Source organism: Channa argus, chromosome 1 (genome assembly GCF_033026475.1).
Source record: "Channa argus isolate prfri chromosome 1, Channa argus male v1.0, whole genome shotgun sequence".
NCBI lineage: Eukaryota > Metazoa > Chordata > Actinopteri > Anabantiformes > Channidae > Channa > Channa argus.
In genome coordinates, this window is record NC_090197.1 from 749,194 (window position 1) to 766,594 (window position 17,401).

The window sequence follows — 17,401 nt, forward strand, 5'->3', positions numbered from 1 at the left end:
GGAACAGAGCAGATAAACTAACTGGTGATGAACAGTAAAGTAAAATACTGTGGAGCAGGAATTAGGCTACAAAATTATAGCTGGGAACAGGGAGTAAAATGGACAAAACAGAGTGGACGTTTGTACAGATCAGGGGCAGAGAACAAGTTATTTTGAAAATGAAGCCCCACTAGTGGCCATGACACACACTGCCTATAAACTAATGAACTAGTGCAGCTGCACCTGTATCATCTCTGCTTCAGCAGCACTTCCAGTCTCACAGTCCTGGTCTTACAGCACTTCATTTATTTTATCTACACTTGTTTGTTCATGAGAAAGGAGGAAAACTGAGCGTCACACTTTCTCTTTCGTGTGTTACTTTAATTTTGCTAGGACCCAAAAAGGAGGAGACGGCAAGGGAAGGGGTTATAGTAAATTGAAGTTTATTTTAAAAAAAGGCAACAACAGAAAATCACTCCTAGAGGAGGGCGGAAAAACACATGAAGGCAAGACTGGAGTAAAATAAAATGGAACAAACAGGGAAATTAACTAAGAAACTTAGGGAACGTTAACAGGGGCCAACTAAACCTAAGGCACTGCCAGACTAAAGGGAGAGACAACCACTCAAACATTTAACAAGGGTAAAACATGCAGGGAGAACTAGGAACAACACTAAGCACGGAAGTAAACAGGAAACCAAAACTCAAGGAACAGGTGGGAACAAGAGGGCAAAGTCCAAAGGGGTTGTTCACAAGGTCTGTACTCTAGGGAAGCAGGGGAGACGATCTGGCCATCAGCAGTGGGGAAAGCTGGGTACAAATAAACTGGGGAACAGGTGAAACCAATTAGAACAAAACGAGGAAGGTAAAGATACTAAACAGACTCAAAGGAAGGGGCACGGGAGGAACAACAAAATAAAAGCCCAAAACAGGAAATCAATTTAAAAAAAACTAGTCCAAAACCAGGGACTGTGACAGTGAGTCCTCCACAACAATTCATCACAAATGTATACTATTTATTACTTTGTCTTGGGTATTTGAAAATTAAGAATGAATTCTGTGATCATATCAATAAGCCATTGAAAACCACTTCTTCTGTGTATAAAAAAGTCTTCTCACAGTGGACAACTTCACAGTTTCCTTCATTCTGAGACTAGTGATGTCCAAATTAAGCATTAAACCAGTGTTGAATCATTTCAACTGTCTGGAAAATGAGTTGTTCATTCAAAGCTTTGTTTCAGTAACATCTAGTGGTGAAATAGGAGACAACAAAACAGTGTCTTATTAATTATGTGATAAGTGTAACTTTTGGTGAATGATGTAAAGTTATTTTTGTAAAGATTATTTGGTAGGTTGATTCTATAAATGGATGTAGTGCAGCATTTAAGAGAAAGCGTGGGATGGAGATTCAAAGACTTTTACTGAGAAACAATATTTTTTCAACTGCTTTTGGACTAAGACGGTTTCTTCTTGCTGACAACTTCTCCAGGTTTTGAAAACACACATGGCACTAATTCATTTAGGGGACATTCACTGGTTGCACATTTTACTGTTTACTTTCACATTTTGGCCCATGAACAGACTAATACAGTCTGTACAGACTTATAAGTGACAGGCAGTCGACTCTTTAAAGCCGACGGTCGACACTTTAAACTCACATTGACTGTTTCATTTCATGTTGATTCTGCTGGAGCACAGATCCAACAATGAAACACTGTCACTGTCCAAATATATATGAACCCGACTGTGGAAGAAAGCTAAATAAATATAAATGAAGCAAAGATGGTTCCACAGTCCTGCTCACTGCTCTGCTTTAATGTAGCAGAGGTGATGAGCTGCTGGAGTCAGCAGGAGGAGCTGCTGGACTGATGAACTACCCCAGAGCAGGAGGAAGAGGAGGAGGAGGAGACAGAAAAGGAGGAAGGACTTCCTGGTTGGAGCCACACCTCAGACATTTCCAGAGGACTGGAGCTGGTTAATGAGCTCAGTGTGCAGTTTTCTGCCTCTCAGTCGCTGCTGTCTGATCGTCTCCGGTGAGTCTGCTGCTGCTTTTTCTCTGGAATTAACAAAAACCTGAGTTTAGCTTCTGTCACACTCTTTAACAGAAATGATTTCACTGATTTTATGCAGTTTAGTGGAAGCTGCTGTGGATTCATGGGGTTTTGAATAATGGACAGGATTCACCATGCACATGTTTGCGGACGTGTTATTTTCATTGTTCATCTGCTCATTATGACTCTGTTCCTGATGAACTGATCAAAGTGGACAAATGTAACTTGTGTGTTTTATCTGACAAATTATCCAAAATATTCAGGTTGTTATGTGAGAAAGAGACAAGAATCTAAACTGTTAAAGATTCATGTGCTGATCAATGAATCGATTGATCCTTTAAGCGACACTTTGATATGTCACATGCCAGCAGCAGTTACAGTGATACTAAAACTTTACTGAGTAAATCAAGTTACATGAAAAGGTTTGAAACAGTCCTTTAGGTGTCTTGTTAGCTTAGCTTAGCACAAAGACTGAAAGCAGAGGGCAACTGTCAGCTTAGCTTAGCTAACACTTTAGTCAGATTCAGTTTTAATGCAACAAAAACTGTAGAGTGGTGTTTGTCTTTTCTAGCCTACGGAGCAGGTTTTCTTGTCCACAGTCTTTGTTTTGTGTGGAGGTTAAAGGTCAGAGGTCACAAGGTTATGGTAAATTCTGCAAGAAAGTCTGGTCTGCTTTCTGGGTTTTGACAGGAGAGGACACAAGCAGAGATCTGTTCTCTGATGGAGCAGCTGTTTGACCGTTATGCTGCATTCAGGTGCTGAGGGAAAACTCAGCTCTGCCCTAATGTCTCTACGAGCTGGACTTTAAACAGAAACATCACTGCAGATGTCCTGGAACTTTAGTGGGTCTGACCCAGATGTGCGGGAATTCAGGTTTAATTCAGCTCCTCACACTTTACTAAGTACTGTATTGACCAGAACCATAATTTCTTCTGTTGACGGGGAAGACATAGAGGAAGTGGCTCACAGTCACTGCTGGACTCTGACCTCAGTGTTTTTATTGAGGATTCATTCATCAAAGAAGAAAATCAAATTTCAAATCATAAGACGTGAACAAAAACTGTAAAGTTAATTTAAACTTTTTACCTAAAAACAATATTAAACACGGTAAGTTTCAGAGATTTGAGTTGTGAATGTTGGATGTTCACAGGAGGAAACAGACAAAGTTTAACTACATAAAACATGTTCTTAACCTAAACATGTTCCTAAGCAGTGGGACTTTGGCTTTCATAGCTGAAGTAATAAAGCAGTTTTTCAGCTTATCCTATAAAACAGGGACTTTATAATCACGTCTCTGAGGTGCTGAAGCTCCTCGGACGTCCTTCTGACTTGTGTCCACTTTAAGTTGTGCGGCTGTGACTAACCTTTTCCATGAGCGCAGAAGAACTGACTGTTGGAGAAAGTGAGTTTTTCCTCCGCATGTCCGAATGAAAGGAGCTCATTGTGGAGCAGCCTGAGCCACATTCAGTGAGCAGAGATGCAGAGAAGGACACTGATCAGATGCCGTCACACTAAGGTGGACGTTCTGCTGTACGATGACATTAGTGTTAATGATCAACATAACACACATCTCAGGGAGGATTTAAGACAGAAAATGTCAGAACTCCACATCTCAGGGGACTCTGTCCTCAGGTGAGGAGACACAGGAGACGTTTCTTTACAGCCATGACTGCTAGTTATTATTGTAACCATGGAGACAAAAGTTCAGTAAACTCAGACTCTGTGGGTTCAGACCTGCAGTTTGACTCTCTGTGTTTTCAGAAAACCTGCTCCTGGACCTTTTGTTGGACCCTGGGTCCCTGTCTGCAGATACAGATGGACCGTGACAGTAAAAACCACTGGTTGAGGTGAGAAGCCTCAGAAACTGGTCCTACAGAGTGAGCATGTGTTAGGGGGCTGACTGATTACTCAGGGAATCATACAAACTCCCAGAATTGTCTCAGTGTGAGGAGAAGGCACAAACTGTCCCTCAGTGCTAGTTTGGAGGTTAGGGTGGAGCGACATGGAGACCATGACCCTGCTGTGAGGCCCCTGGTCCATTCTTTAGCTGCTTGTTTTCCAACTCCCCCTGAACTCTCCACTGCTAAAGCTCTGGATCAGGTGTGTTCAGTCAGTCAGAAGCTGGATGATGAGGTTTGTGTAGCTGGACAACAAGCAGGACTCCCAGACTTCACCACCCTGGTTTAGAGGAAGTGTTCTCCGGCTGTTTCTTATCAGAGGCGACTGAGTGCTGGACTGTGATCATCTGCAGCAGGATGTAAGCGTCTGGTTCAGAAAGAGGAAGTGAACTGGTCCAAACAGTTTATGTGAAGGTTTTAACAGCACTTCTCTGTTCATGGTCTGATTTTTAACAAGAATCTGTCCAAGCAGCTTCCGAATAGGGACTGAAATCCTGCCTTTTTAATTTACTTCCACGCGTCACATTTAAAAAAATAAGCAGTTATAGATTTATTTGTGTCGATGCTTGTTTTTTTTTGATTATTTACGGATTTATTATTTATTTTGAAGTGATCATGTGACTGTTTGACCTCCATCCAGCCTCTAACCATCTGTGTTGCGTTCACTGACACAAACAGTGGGGTTGTTGTTATCAGCTGATCTCAGATCAGGAGGATGATCGTCAATAACTCTTTTATTTACCACCTTCACTCCTTTCTGTGTCTTTACTGGTTTCTGTTCATCTGCTCTCGGTTTTACTTCCTGAAATTCAAACTGTCAACGGGAAGAGACCAGATTTACACCGTAAATATCACGGTGTAAACTTGATGTCTGTTTTTTAATATTTAGATAAATTAATTCTGGAATTAACTGGGTAAAAAAACAGCAGAATTAACAACCAAACACACTCACATTCACACAATTCAAACACTTCACGTTTACGTTCGTGCTTATTTAAATTTACACTAATGAAAACACAGTGAACCGTGACGATGATGGAGTTTATTCCCCGTGCACGTTTCTGTACAAATACTCACTATGTTCAGTAAATAAATGAATAAATTAAAGGTCTGAGGCTTAAACACAAACATAAACATTTTTTTTTTTACCTGACCTGACATAAAACTTTAAGCAAAAGTTGGACTGCTATTTTTAGTAGGAACAACTTCTATTTTACAGTGCCCAGTTTCCCTGTTCATCCTCCTCAAGCTGACATCATGGGACAAATATTATGCTCTCTCACATGCACACACACGCACACACACACACACACAGACACACACACACTCTGTGTGCTAGTCATGAGGTCTAAATAGAGTCAGGAAGCTGAGGTACTGATAGTGTTGGTATGTTCCATGTTTGTTTCCCTTGGTTTTTACTGGATGTCTGAAGGTATCAGACACTGAGTGATGTCCTGTTCTCAGGACTTTTATACTCAGCAGATTTCTTTATGCAAACTCTCAGCAGCTCCTGATGTTGAAGTGAGAGGCCGCAGCAAACAAACAAAAGCACTGACATCAGAGACGAGAAACATCCATGTAGTGAAGGAATTTTCATTTAGGCTGATGAACGAAGGCTAAAACATCACAGGGTGTTTGAGCCAAACTCTCCTGTCTGGGAACAGATTCATGTTTTTTCAGACACTAAAAAACAGCTCAGAGGTTTGACATGTCTTCATCAGGATCCTGAGTCAAACCCAGAGAAAACAAGTTGTCCTGACACAAATGGATAATGTAAATCTGGCTTTAGTGTAGCTCCTCGTCCCACACTCTGCCTCCATGTCTCATACAGTTCTTAATTATGAGTGTCCCAGTCTGGACCAGGCTCAGTTTGGACTTTTGCTCTGACAGAAGAACAGGAACCGGGTTATTTGTTTGTTTCATTATCAGACGCTCTTATTAAACTGTTGTTCTGTCCTCGCCCAGCTGACATGTCCATGCAGTGAGTGTGTAGAGGATTCTGTCCTCAGGCTGCCTTGAATTCCTCTGCTCTGTGCTGCATGTAAAGCATGAAGCTACATGTTTCTCTCACATTCCTGCTTTATCATCTGCTGAAATGTGCTGGACAGACTCCAGAGGGACCAGGTCCTGAGAATAGAGACAGGCACAGTTTAACCCTTCGGGTGATCAGCAAATGCTCTGAGTCAAGCTGAACCTTCACTTTCTCTGATCAGGGAAGAAGCGAGCAGCTGGAGAAGGCTGGAAGAGACAATCAGATCAGACTGAGGTAAGACTGAGACAGAATGTACAGTCCAAGCTCAAAGATCAGTTTGGACATGTAGCGCTGGAGGAGCTTCTCCACCTCTGGTTCAGGGTCAGGGTTTTGATCTACTTGTGTCTTAGTTTGTCGTCCATCTCACTTAGACCAAACAAAACAAACTAGGAGGGATTCCGTTTTATTGCAGTTCTCAGTTTGAGTCCGTGTTAGTCGTCGTCCTCCCACTGCACACATCTCCCCCGAGGCTCAGAGATCAGGTTTTGTTGTTGTTTTCAGGGACTTTTTGTGTGGATGTCAAAAATCAAAGTTTTAGAGCATCAGGATCATCTGGAAACAACATGAACAAAACATCCAGAAACTCTTTAATTTAAACTTTACGTGTGTGTGTGTGTGTGTGTGTGTGTGTGTGTGTGTGTGTGTGTGTCTGTGTGTGTGTGTGTGTGTGTGTGTGTGTGTGTTTTGGACCACACCCAGTGTTTAGTCAGGCTTAATGTGTTCACTGTGTTGATGTCTCAGAGGTTTGCTTCCCATGCTGCTCAATGAGAGAGAGACTGTTCCTGTCCTTCTGTCTTTGTGCTGATTACAGTCAGTTTTAGAACCTTTTTATGGACATTTTTAGAATCTCAGAACATTTGAAAAAGTCAGGCTGAATGTCGTCTCTTCTGAAAACAAAGTGGAGACATTTTGTTAAGATTCATTTGGACGAGATACTTCTGAATGTTTTTGACATGGGACATTTTTAGTAAACATGTTTTAAAAAGTGACAGGTATAAAGACATTTTGGAAACCAAGAGTTTTTATAAAATTGGGAACTTTTAAAAACATTTCCATTTAGTCCTTTACCAGACACTTTTATCCAAAGCAAGTCACACGTGAGCTACAAGGCAGAAAAAATCTAAGTCAAGGAGAAAAACCTCACAGCAAAGTAAAAACATGTAGGCCATTTTGGAAAATGCTGATGTTTTTACACAGTGGGGACAGTTTTGGACCATTTTTAAAGTGAAAACTCATTTGCTAAATATGGTACATACTAAATATTGACAAAGAACATTTTGGACTTGGTTTCAGCTAAAGGTGAAGAATGATTTTGATAAGATGTGGTAAGTCCGCTGGTCTTGTTGTTTGACAAACTAAAATGTTCCTTTGTCTGTCAACACCCAGCCTGATTACAAACGTCAAACTTTCACAACCATTAGCAGGTTTCTCAAGACGATAAATCATGTCTGAACTTCCTTTATTCAGAAACAGACGAGATGATGAAATGATTTGACCCTGTGTCTGCTGGGAAAGGGACAAAAACTCAGAAGTCATAAAAACACAATGTTTGATTAAATGGGAAGATAGTTTGTAAGTTTGTAACTTGTCCGGGTTTTGTCTCCACAGATCTAAAGCCGCACAGGAGTCATCTTAATTTAAATTTTGACTTTTTGTTGTCCGTCCAGCTGCAGAGACGTCATCAGAGTTTGGATTTGTCTCGTCTTTATTGGAACTTTTTTCTGTGAGAACGTGTGGATATTTTTACTTGAACTCTTTTTTGGGAGTCGATCATCAGACAGTTGTCAGTCTGAGGTGGGGGTTGTTAAGGGTTTTCATCCTTCGAGAGTCGGTGCAGTTTTTTTTGTCTGGATGCCCCAGGATTACCCACGAGCTGTAGTTCCTCTTCCAGCCTGCAGGGCGTCAGCAGAGAGCAGTGGCCTGCAGCTGGAAAGGCGGCACGTTATCATGAGTGAATTTTGGCACAAAATGGGCTGCTGCGTGGTGGCTAAGCCCCCGCCGGTACGGCGCACACACACACACACACACACACACACACACACACACACACACACACACACACACACACACACACACACACACACACACACACACACACACACACACACACACAGCAAAAGCCCAAAACATTAATATCAAAATCCAGATATGCAGATATGCTCGAGTACTTACAATACATAACTGTGTACCCATCAGGAATCCAGAAGCAGGTGCAGTTGATTTTTTCACTATATATTCTGAAACCACTGGTTATTAGTTCATTAGATTCTGTTTAACCGTTTGTACTTAGTTACTTTGCACCATTTGAATGATCAGGTTTTGATCAGGTTTTAACTGTTCAAATTACTGGGTCTTATTTTCATGCATATGTAACTATTTTGTCCCCAAAGGGATGTCCGTCCACACGATATCAGACTTTTGTTACCACACCAAAAGTCAAACAGGTGGCAGTAGTTCCTGTTTCTGAGTTACTTCTGACCTCGTGCAGGCCCACACCCTCTCCTTTATCTGGCTTCTGTTCCTTTTTTTTACACATCACTTCACAAAAACAAACCCTCCCAGTTCCTGCAGGTTGCTGGTCCACGTCCTCCAGAACCAAACCAGCATACCCTCATTTATTTTGAACAAGTGTGACACGCTGCTATTGAACAATTAGGTGATGATTGGCTGTGTTAACAAACTAACTTAGTCAGTGGAGGTTCCTGTCCAGCAGGTGATGAACTGGTTAATTATTTCTCAGGACAAAGAGCAAAAGTAACCAGTGGTTTCAGCTTCAAATGTACGAATGTGTTTGTTTTAAGAGGAACTGAGAAGACACAGATTAGGGGGAATAACAGACAAACGGTGTGTCCACGTTCAGTCTAACTGGTTTTTCCTCGAATGTGCAGGTCTGGTGCTGTCTCTGGGTGTGGTGACGATGCAGCCTGAGAGCAGGTCCACAGTAAAGCTTTGGTTATTGTGTGCAGACACTCCCGTACGCACCTGTGTGAACTTACACTAACACCTGTGTTCAGTTGTTCCCTGGGTTTTTAGTGCACACGTTTGGTTGGGGACGCTGAGGACGTCATTGTGTCCAAACAAGAGAAAAGTCAAACAGTGAAGGTGATTGGCTGTGTCTGTCACCACCTCACACACTCCCAGCTCTCATTTATTGTCCTCTGACCCTGAGTCCATGAGGAGCTGCCTTCACAGGTTCATAATGTTTAACTACTCTGATGGGAGGACGTCCTGGACTCCCTCCTCCTCCTTCCTCTCCTTCCTCCTCCTGTATATTTAGACTTTTCTGTTTGTTCCATTGTGACTCTGCAACAATAGACTTTTAATAAACACACAGAGCAATGACTTCACTCTGAGGGAAGTTCAGCTCAGCTTCCTGTGTGAAGCTCTGCTGTGAAACTCTTTGTGTAACTGGGCTGTAGGTGGAGGTGATGTAACACCACCCTTCTCGTCCTCTCTGAGTCCGTCCTCAGATCTGGGATTATCTGTGTTATATTCACCTATATAATAATTTAATTAATCCCAGAACAATGTGAGAGCTGCTGTCTCCTGACAGAAACAAGCATTGAAAACAATCTGAGCTGCAATTCGCCTTTGAGCTCCTCCCTGAATCGGGTTTTCCATTGTTTCCTAATCAGGGAAGCAGGAATGATTCATTTAGTGCAGAACTCATCAGGGGAGTTTTTAGAAAGAAGACTTTATGTGTGGTTCTTGAGATAAAACTTAGTGAATTGGCTTAGTCTTTCCTAGTCTTTATTTTCTTTTAATTAGCTTTTCTACTGGCCCTGGGTCCTAATATTCTAAAATGCTGCTGCAGAGATCTCGGGTGTAGCTGAGCCTGAAGAAGCAGTTCCCAACGTGTACAGTCCTGTTCATAGTGTTCTTATGACTCTCTGGTCCTGGTTCAGTCTTTCCTCTCTTTTGAAATTCCAGGCTGTTCCCCCACTGTGAGGCTGTGACTCAAGACTGAATGATGATGGTGATAATGATGATGATGAGGCAGATCTGTTGTCCTCGCCTGGAGAGTTTTACTATGTTTGTTCTGTCGATTAGCAGCAGGCTGTCGCTACGTAATGAAACTGTTCCCAGATCAGTTTGGGCTCAGGTTACAGATTAGAGCTGCTGGGAAAACCAGGTGTCACTGTGTGTCCTGATCAGTCCTGGAAATCCTGGGATATCCTGGGACTTTTTTGACAGGAGAAAGTGAGTGAGAGGTTTGTTTGAGCAAAAACCATGTGATTCATTAGGAGTTTCCATCAATAAGTCATTGTCATATCTCAACCCTTAACTGAGGATTAGCAGGTTTCCACACTACGCTGATCGGCCACATCATTAAGACCGCTGACAGGGGAATAAAGCTGATTATCTCGTTACAGTTGAACATGGATGTGGAGGAAAATCATTAGGCAGCAAGGGCCCATTTTTTTCCCTGAGAGAGTTAGTGCGAGTTAGTAATCTGAAGAACAATGTTCTTTTGGACAGTGGACATGTTTACAGCTGTGTGAGGAGCTTCTGCAGGTTCACTCTGTCCTTTAACATGATACAAACTGAGGGAGACAGTCCACTGAGATCAGAAGCTGGTGGACAATAAAGTCTTGATTATTGCACATTGATTTTTTATTTTTTTTTAAGTTCTAGTGTGGGATCATCCATGTTGTTTTCTCACAGCTCAGACACAGGCAGACACTGATGGTTCAGAGACATTAATGATGAAAACGAGACAACTGAACAGACCTCCTGCTGTAGTTTCTGTAGAGTGAACCCTGGTTCAGATCCAAACTGAGATTTTATTCACTAAGGCTCAGATCAGCTCATTCCAGGAATTTCTGCTTTGTTTTGATCAAACACTGTTTCATCAAAATGTCTCAGCCCTGCTGTCCTTACGTAAGAGATTTGAATTATCCTTTGGACATTAATCCTCTTTCTCCGATGGAAATGTGACTGGGGATGTGATCTGGATCAGAACACGTTTCCACACAGGAAGATTAACAGGACTCTGGGAGCAGAACCAGGTCATAATGAGGCGTTTAGTGGCTGTTTGCCAGAGCTCGGTGTGTCCCTGAATGCAGCAACGATGTTGTGAAGGAAGTTTAGTAAATCCTGAAGCTCAGTTGTGTTTTCGGAGGGTTTGAGCCCTGAACACATCGTCTGCACAGCTGTGTGTTTGACACACACTGCTGATCCTGTTCTGATCTTCCTCAGTGTAACTGAGGGGAACCTGGCCTGCACCAACACAAAACATGGACACAGTCCGTCCTAAAACAGAGACCAGCAAGTCGGCACCTCGAACACCACAGGTCTGAGAGACCTCCTGATCTGAACGATAGATTTGAGTAAACACAGGGGGACATGGACAAACAGAGATTATGTCCTGTTGTAAAATCAGAGCAATAAATTAGGATCTTTTCTAACGTCCTTCAGCCAAAAGCTCAGACTGTACAGGATACTTTTGTCTTTGTGGTATGTGAATTCTTCTATTAAGCTGTCAATTTTTCTGTGTGTGTGTGTGTGTGTGTGTGTGTGTGTGTGTGTGTGTCTGTCTGTGCAGAAGAAGAAGAGGAGGAAGATCGACCGCAGTATGATTGGAGAGCCCACAAACTTCATCCACCTAACACACATCGGCTCTGGAGAGATGGCAGAGGGTCTGCAGCCGGTGAGGCACCTGTGTGTCTGTCCATTTTCCTGTCTGTTTACCTGTATTACTGTCTTCTTCACACTTCTTTCTGTCTCTGAAGAAATGCCTGTCAGAACTGAACCAGGATTATTGTTTGTAGCTCCTGCAGACCAGCAGGACTCCTCTGTTTTCATTAAAACTGTTTAGATCTGCAGAAATTCAATATAATAGAAAGTCAAATATCAGAGACAGACAGAGACACAGAAGACTCACGGCTGTAAAAACATTTAGCTCAAAATACAAACGGGGAATTTTAGGAGCAGATCTGACAGAAAGTAAAGGAGATTCAGACTTTAGACCATGAAGACAGAGACCACTTTGTGTGTGTGTGTGTGTGTGTGTGTGTGTGTGTGTGTGTGTGTGTGTGTGTGTGTGAGACAGGAAGTGTCTCACAGTGCTGCATCCTTCTTGTTTCTATTTTAGCTTCAGTGTCTCACATGTTGTGTGTTAACGTCTGAACTGACTGAGCTCAGCTGCTGCTCTGACCACACACACTGATACACGCAACATAGAACAAACTGAAATTGTAATTTCCGGAATAAAATGTAAAAATCAAACAATCCAAAAAAGGAAAATACTAACTGTGTAAAATATTGAAAAAGAGAGATTTTAACTAAGTATATACAAAACACAATGGAAACTTAAAAAACATACATTAGGTAAAACATAAAAAGATTAAATTAATAAGAAACTGAAAAGTAAAAAAAACTACATTTTAATAAAGCAAATTATAAAATAGCTAAAAAAAACTTCATGTAGAAATTCATGTAAAAACAAAAAGTTTGAAAAAGTGAAAGTAAAATATAAAAAAGTAAAAAGTAGGTAACAAAAAATTGTTAAAAATTGAAATAAGAAAAAGTAGAACAAAATAAAATTATGTGATGATGTCAGAGGTCAGAAACCTGTTTCCTCACTGACTTCCTGTGTTTCCTTATATCATGACGTTGTTTATATTGAACATAAACTCAACCTGGGTGAAGGAGTGAAGTACTGTGTACATTTACAGTATATTTAGTGTTTATACAGTGTAACAACAGTAACAGGTCAGTGTGATGTGATGATCTGTAGGTTACATTTACAGTTTTTAAAGCTTAAAATCTGAATAAATTAAACTTATTTGACTATTTTACTGTGATGCGTTCTCATCAGTTCTGATCATTTCCTGTCTGTTTCCTGGTTTCCAGTCGGGCTCGGTTCAGGAGCAGATGAGGTCTAAAGGGCCCATCATGAACGGCAGAAACAGCTTGTTATAGCTGGTAAACTCTCACACAAACTACATTTGTCACTTTGTTGAGTTTCTGTGATATTTTAACCTCATTGTGTGTTTTTATTTTACAGGACTGAATAAACCTGACCCACAGTCCTCTGTCCTCTGAGGACCCCCTGGAGGATCCTCACTGCCATTTCACCTCTGTGTCATTTCAAAATCCATAGATCAGCTCAGACGTAAATGTTGAAAACAAGTTGGACCAAAGATCTCAGGTCCGGTTCATCAGCAGCTCAGCTCCTAGCTTGTTGTTGTTTAATGTTCAGCAGCAGAGGGGGGGCGTCAGTATTACCTTACCCCCACAGTCACTGAACTCCATTTCCCCTCTGCTCAGGGGATCTGCTCTATGACAGAATGTCTGTATTTAAGAGGAAAACTGGCTCCAGAGGAGTTTAAACAGAGAAGACTACATTTCCCAGGATTCACTTTGGCGTTCCCTCATCATCCAGGAGGCCCCGAGTGTGACTAAACCCCCCACAATCCCTAATTTCATCCCATGAATCGGTGGAAAGTTCCTCCCATAGAGCAGCTCAGCAGTGGACTTAATTTCCCAGGATGTTTCACTGCTCAGCTTGTAAAGGATTTTAACACCGTTGTGTTTTTGTTTGTTGTAACCCCCCTCCCCCCTTGTTCACTGGCCTCAGTGGTGACATCATTAGACTCCCAGGGTGCTTTGCTGTGCGCAGCCTCACAACCGGTGCTGAATGACCACAGACCTTTATTTCAGGAGACGGGAAAGTCCCATGAATCCCTGCTGCACAGACCAGACTGTGTGTGTGAAGTCATATGGTTTTAATAAGCCACCAGTTTAAACGTAAACGTCCCTCAGATAACGTGACGTTCCTCTGATCATTTCAGAACTTTAATTTGTCTGGAAGGAAAACAAAGTTTTACTGTTTTAAATTTGTAGTTTTTTAAGTTTCACATTTTCTGCTGTTTTTAGTCGTTTGCTGTGTGATGTCAGGGTTCAGAAGGACGTTTAGTTCATATCTGGACAGAGTTGATTTGTAAGATTCTGATGTAGAAGATTTTAATATATTTTGAATAAAAAATCTGAGGCAAAGGGAGTTTCAGGAGCTAAACACACACATTTGAAAAGGAAATATTTTCTGTATAGACTGCTGCTAAAACCGAACTTCCAGTCCATCTTGATGGTTACAGCGCAGTCCCCACAGTCCAACCAAACTCTGTATCCCGTTCAAATCCTGACAAACACATCACTGCTTCTTAAAGCAGCTCCCACAGTCAGTGACGACACTGGTGAGGACTCTGAACTCTGAGGGGGGAAATTCCTCTGAATGTTCCCAGACCATAATTTTAGCCTTCAGCTGTTGTCTGTGATGCCTTTGGTTGTTGCCATAGCAACAGCTGAGTCACAGTGTTCCCCCTTGCCATGGCAACCGTCCGCTTCCTGTGGTAAAGACAGAAAAGTCCAAAACGTCTATTTAAGGACAATATGAGCGGTGTGTTCATGAACTCCTCAGAGTGGGGGAGGTTTCCCTCCGTCATCAACAAACCTGACGTGTCACAGCTGAAATGAACAACAGCTGACCAGCTTCTCCTGAGCCAGAACCTGAAATCCCTGGGCCTGAGCTGGGCTTTGCACCACAGGAGTCTGTTTGGGAGGAAAACCTGGACCCCACAGCTCACTGAGGTGTTTACATGTGCAGTGGTTTCCTAGTACACTTCACAGCCGATAATGGCAGTGTCCAAGATCCTCTGCAGGTGTTCTCAGAAATGGGTCAGAAACCTGGATCAGGTGTTTACAGTGTCCTTGTCTCTGCTGCTGCTCTGAATCCATGGATGTCTGTGTAGACTCTGTCTCCTCTGTGTTCCGGGAAACTCTGACCAGCTCCTCTTCCTTTTATGTCCTCCTCCTGACCTGCAGTCCAACTACACTGGGGAGCGCTTTCCCCACAGTGTTGTCTTCAGGCAGAAGGACTCAACATTTATTCGCATCTGATGAATTTTTGCTTTCTGTTCTTTATCAAAGATGTTTTTATTGAACTGTGTTTGTAAAACGTGTTTCTGAGGAAATGTGGAAAATTCAGAACTTTGAGTTTCTCCGGCTGTTCAATAAGTTAATGAGTTAATATTTGTCTTATAGCAGTAGCTGTTTCATGCTCATTAATCTTAACCATTTTCAGCGTCCACAGCTGCAGCTGTTCTCATGTTCATCTCAGCACATTATTCATCGTCTTTTTATATAAAAACAATTAAGGTTTCTGTTTGTGGACATGTTTGATTGATTGACAGGTGTCTTAGCCAATCACAGCTGTGGAGCTTATCTGTGGGCTGTGTGTAACATGCTGTTGTTTCAATGAGAGTGTGCAACCAACAGGCAGACTGGAGGAACTGCATGGATCTTATTTAGTGTTCGAGCTTCTTTAAATATTGGGCAAAATCAAGGGTTAAATTTGTAGATTAAAGTCTTTTTCACAGTGCTCTGAGTTCTGAACATCTTAAGACAAATAGTTCTAAATCCTGCACCAAAATGTCATCAACAGACAGGGTTTACAAAGAGGCTGAGTGTCCTGTGTAAAACATGAGACCATTGACAAGATTGTAACTCATAGAAACAAGAAGAAAAGTCAGGTTTCTACAGAAATTTGAGAAGATCATGATGTTAACACGTTAAATGACGTTGGTGTAAAAACCGTGAATATGGATTAATTTTATCAGAGTTTGTTCAGATTAAAAAAACTCTTCTTCCCCTCAGTGATGTTTGTGGTGAAGTGTGATTTCTCATGAGGATGTTTGCTATGTTCTGGCTCTGGTCCTTTGTGGGTTTTTATTATGTAACCTCCACACAAACACAGCAACTTTATTTCTTCCTGCTTATGTAACGTGTCATGACGTCTGAATAAATCTGCTGCTTTCTCTCCTCATGTGTCTGTATGAACACATCACTTTAAAGAAGAGTGTGGATGTTCACACATTTATCAGCAAGAAGAAACTGGTGAAGTTTTACTACAAATAATCAAATGTATTAAGAAAATGTCATTTTTCACAAAGGGTTAAACGTCAGGGTTCCAGGAGTAAAGTCGTGATGTTTTAGGGACGAAGTTCCTGTCTTTGAGGTCTGCTTCAGGAGTTGGACATTCAGTTATGTCAGCAATTGTCCTCACAGCTCCAGAAACTCAAGCGTGTGTGTGTTGCCATGGAAATGACAGTGGAGCACTGAGGAGGAGGAAACATCACAAGTGGAAAAATGAGAGGTGGTCGCTTGAGCTCAGACGAGTGTGTTTGACTAAAACAAAGAAAATATGTGAATATTCAATGTTACTGGTAATTCCCTGACACGATACTGAGCACAGCAGTGAAATGTTAAACAATTAAAATGTTTAGACTCTCGCTGCATTTGGTTCAAGTTAGAGAATGACGAGAACACTGGTTTTTGGTTTGTGGAGGAGATATCAGCTGAGCAGCAGCAGCAGCATCACATGTGATGTGTTTTTGGTCCTGAGGACATGACGTGAATTTCAGTTTCTGTCTGGGGACAGAGACCCAGGTGTTAAAGGGAAGGACCGAGGTTTTAATGAAACTGTCTGGTGGACTGTGTGCTCACAGTCTCTCTCTCTCACACACACACACCTCTGTGTTCCTGTTTGTTGAGGTTCCTCAGCAGTGACCAAACTTCCTTCCTGTCAAACTCCATTTCCTGTACAGCCACTGGCTTCATACAGAGCAGTCACACACACACACACACACACACTTGTGTTTTCCTGTTCTCTGTAAAGGAACACAGTGTTCCCTCTAACGCATAATAAATATCTTTGACGGTACCTCAGGCAGAACCTGAGCAGGACGAGACGTTTAATGACAAAGCAGCTGTTTCATGTCTGTACAGTCACAAACAGTCAAGTAGCTGCATCAGGTGTTGGACACGGCCTCAGAGAAATGACCCTCATAGCTGCACATCAGGTTTCTACAGTTTACTGACTGAGTCTGTTCACAGAGCACAAAATTAAACTGTTTAAAAAGATGAAAATATCTGTTCAATCAGTTCACATCTGTGCTGTAAAGTGCAAGAAAATCAGAACAACTGTGAACTTTATTGTTTTTTATGGATCTTCATCACTGGGGTCAACTGATTTAGACATGTAGGGTTAAAACAGCAAAGACTGAGGGGAGTGGGGGAGTTACGGTCAGAGCTGGTTTTCTAATCACGGGTTAAGAGAAAAAGCTTTGGGCTGCAGAAAGTTTTAATTGCAGTACAACAATCACTCAATGGATAGAACGAGCTGCTGCTGTGTTTGCAAATCCAGCTGTGTAACACACACACACACACACACACACACACACACACACACACACACACACACACACACACACACAGTGAGTTTCCTGTGTAAACATGTACCTGGCACTGCAGGAACATTTCAGCAGCTCCATCTCAGTTTGTCTTCCTGTTCAGTTAAACTCTGAGAGGTCAGAGAGTCTGATCAGCTGCAGCAGCTCCACTGTCATCAGGGAGTGAACGGGTGGATGGGAGGCAACAACA

General features: G+C 42.0%; 1 protein-coding gene and 1 long non-coding RNA gene across 3 annotated transcripts; one reads left to right on the forward strand and one right to left on the reverse strand.

Moving 5' to 3' along the window:
* The first annotated feature begins 1,887 nt into the window (after positions 1–1,887).
* On the forward strand, positions 1,888–15,781 carry cdc42se1 (CDC42 small effector 1). 2 transcript variants are annotated; one of them, XM_067505062.1, is made up of 5 exons: positions 1,888–2,011; positions 7,568–7,960; positions 11,505–11,609; positions 12,815–12,886; positions 12,969–15,781. In XM_067505062.1, exons 2-4 carry the CDS (start codon positions 7,811–7,813, stop codon positions 12,881–12,883), a joined length of 324 nt encoding a protein of 107 aa, XP_067361163.1. In that variant the 5' UTR covers positions 1,888–2,011; positions 7,568–7,810; the 3' UTR covers positions 12,884–12,886; positions 12,969–15,781. The 2 variants fall into 2 exon arrangements, with proteins under 2 accessions (XP_067361163.1, XP_067361249.1); XM_067505148.1 differs by lacking the exon at positions 1,888–2,011 and adding an exon at positions 5,569–6,193.
* Positions 15,051–17,400, reverse strand: LOC137127903 (uncharacterized). The gene is made up of 2 exons (XR_010914481.1): positions 17,261–17,400; positions 15,051–16,077 (listed from the first exon to the last, which is right to left on the reverse strand). It is a non-coding gene; the product is annotated as an uncharacterized lncRNA (long non-coding RNA).
* Between the last annotated feature and the right edge of the window lies 1 nt (position 17,401).

What these genes read in the sequence shown, in the direction of transcription:
- cdc42se1 (XM_067505062.1), top strand. Translation starts at nt 7,811, where the DNA reads ATGCCCCAGGATTACCCACGAGCTGTAGTTCCTCTTCCAGCCTGCAGG. An exon ending in TGGTGGCTAAGCCCCCGCCG is followed by an intron (nt 7,961 to 11,504) that starts GTACGGCGCACA and finishes CTGTCTGTGCAG; the next exon opens with AAGAAGAAGAGGAGGAAGAT. An exon ending in TGGCAGAGGGTCTGCAGCCG is followed by an intron (nt 11,610 to 12,814) that starts GTGAGGCACCTG and finishes CCTGGTTTCCAG; the next exon opens with TCGGGCTCGGTTCAGGAGCA.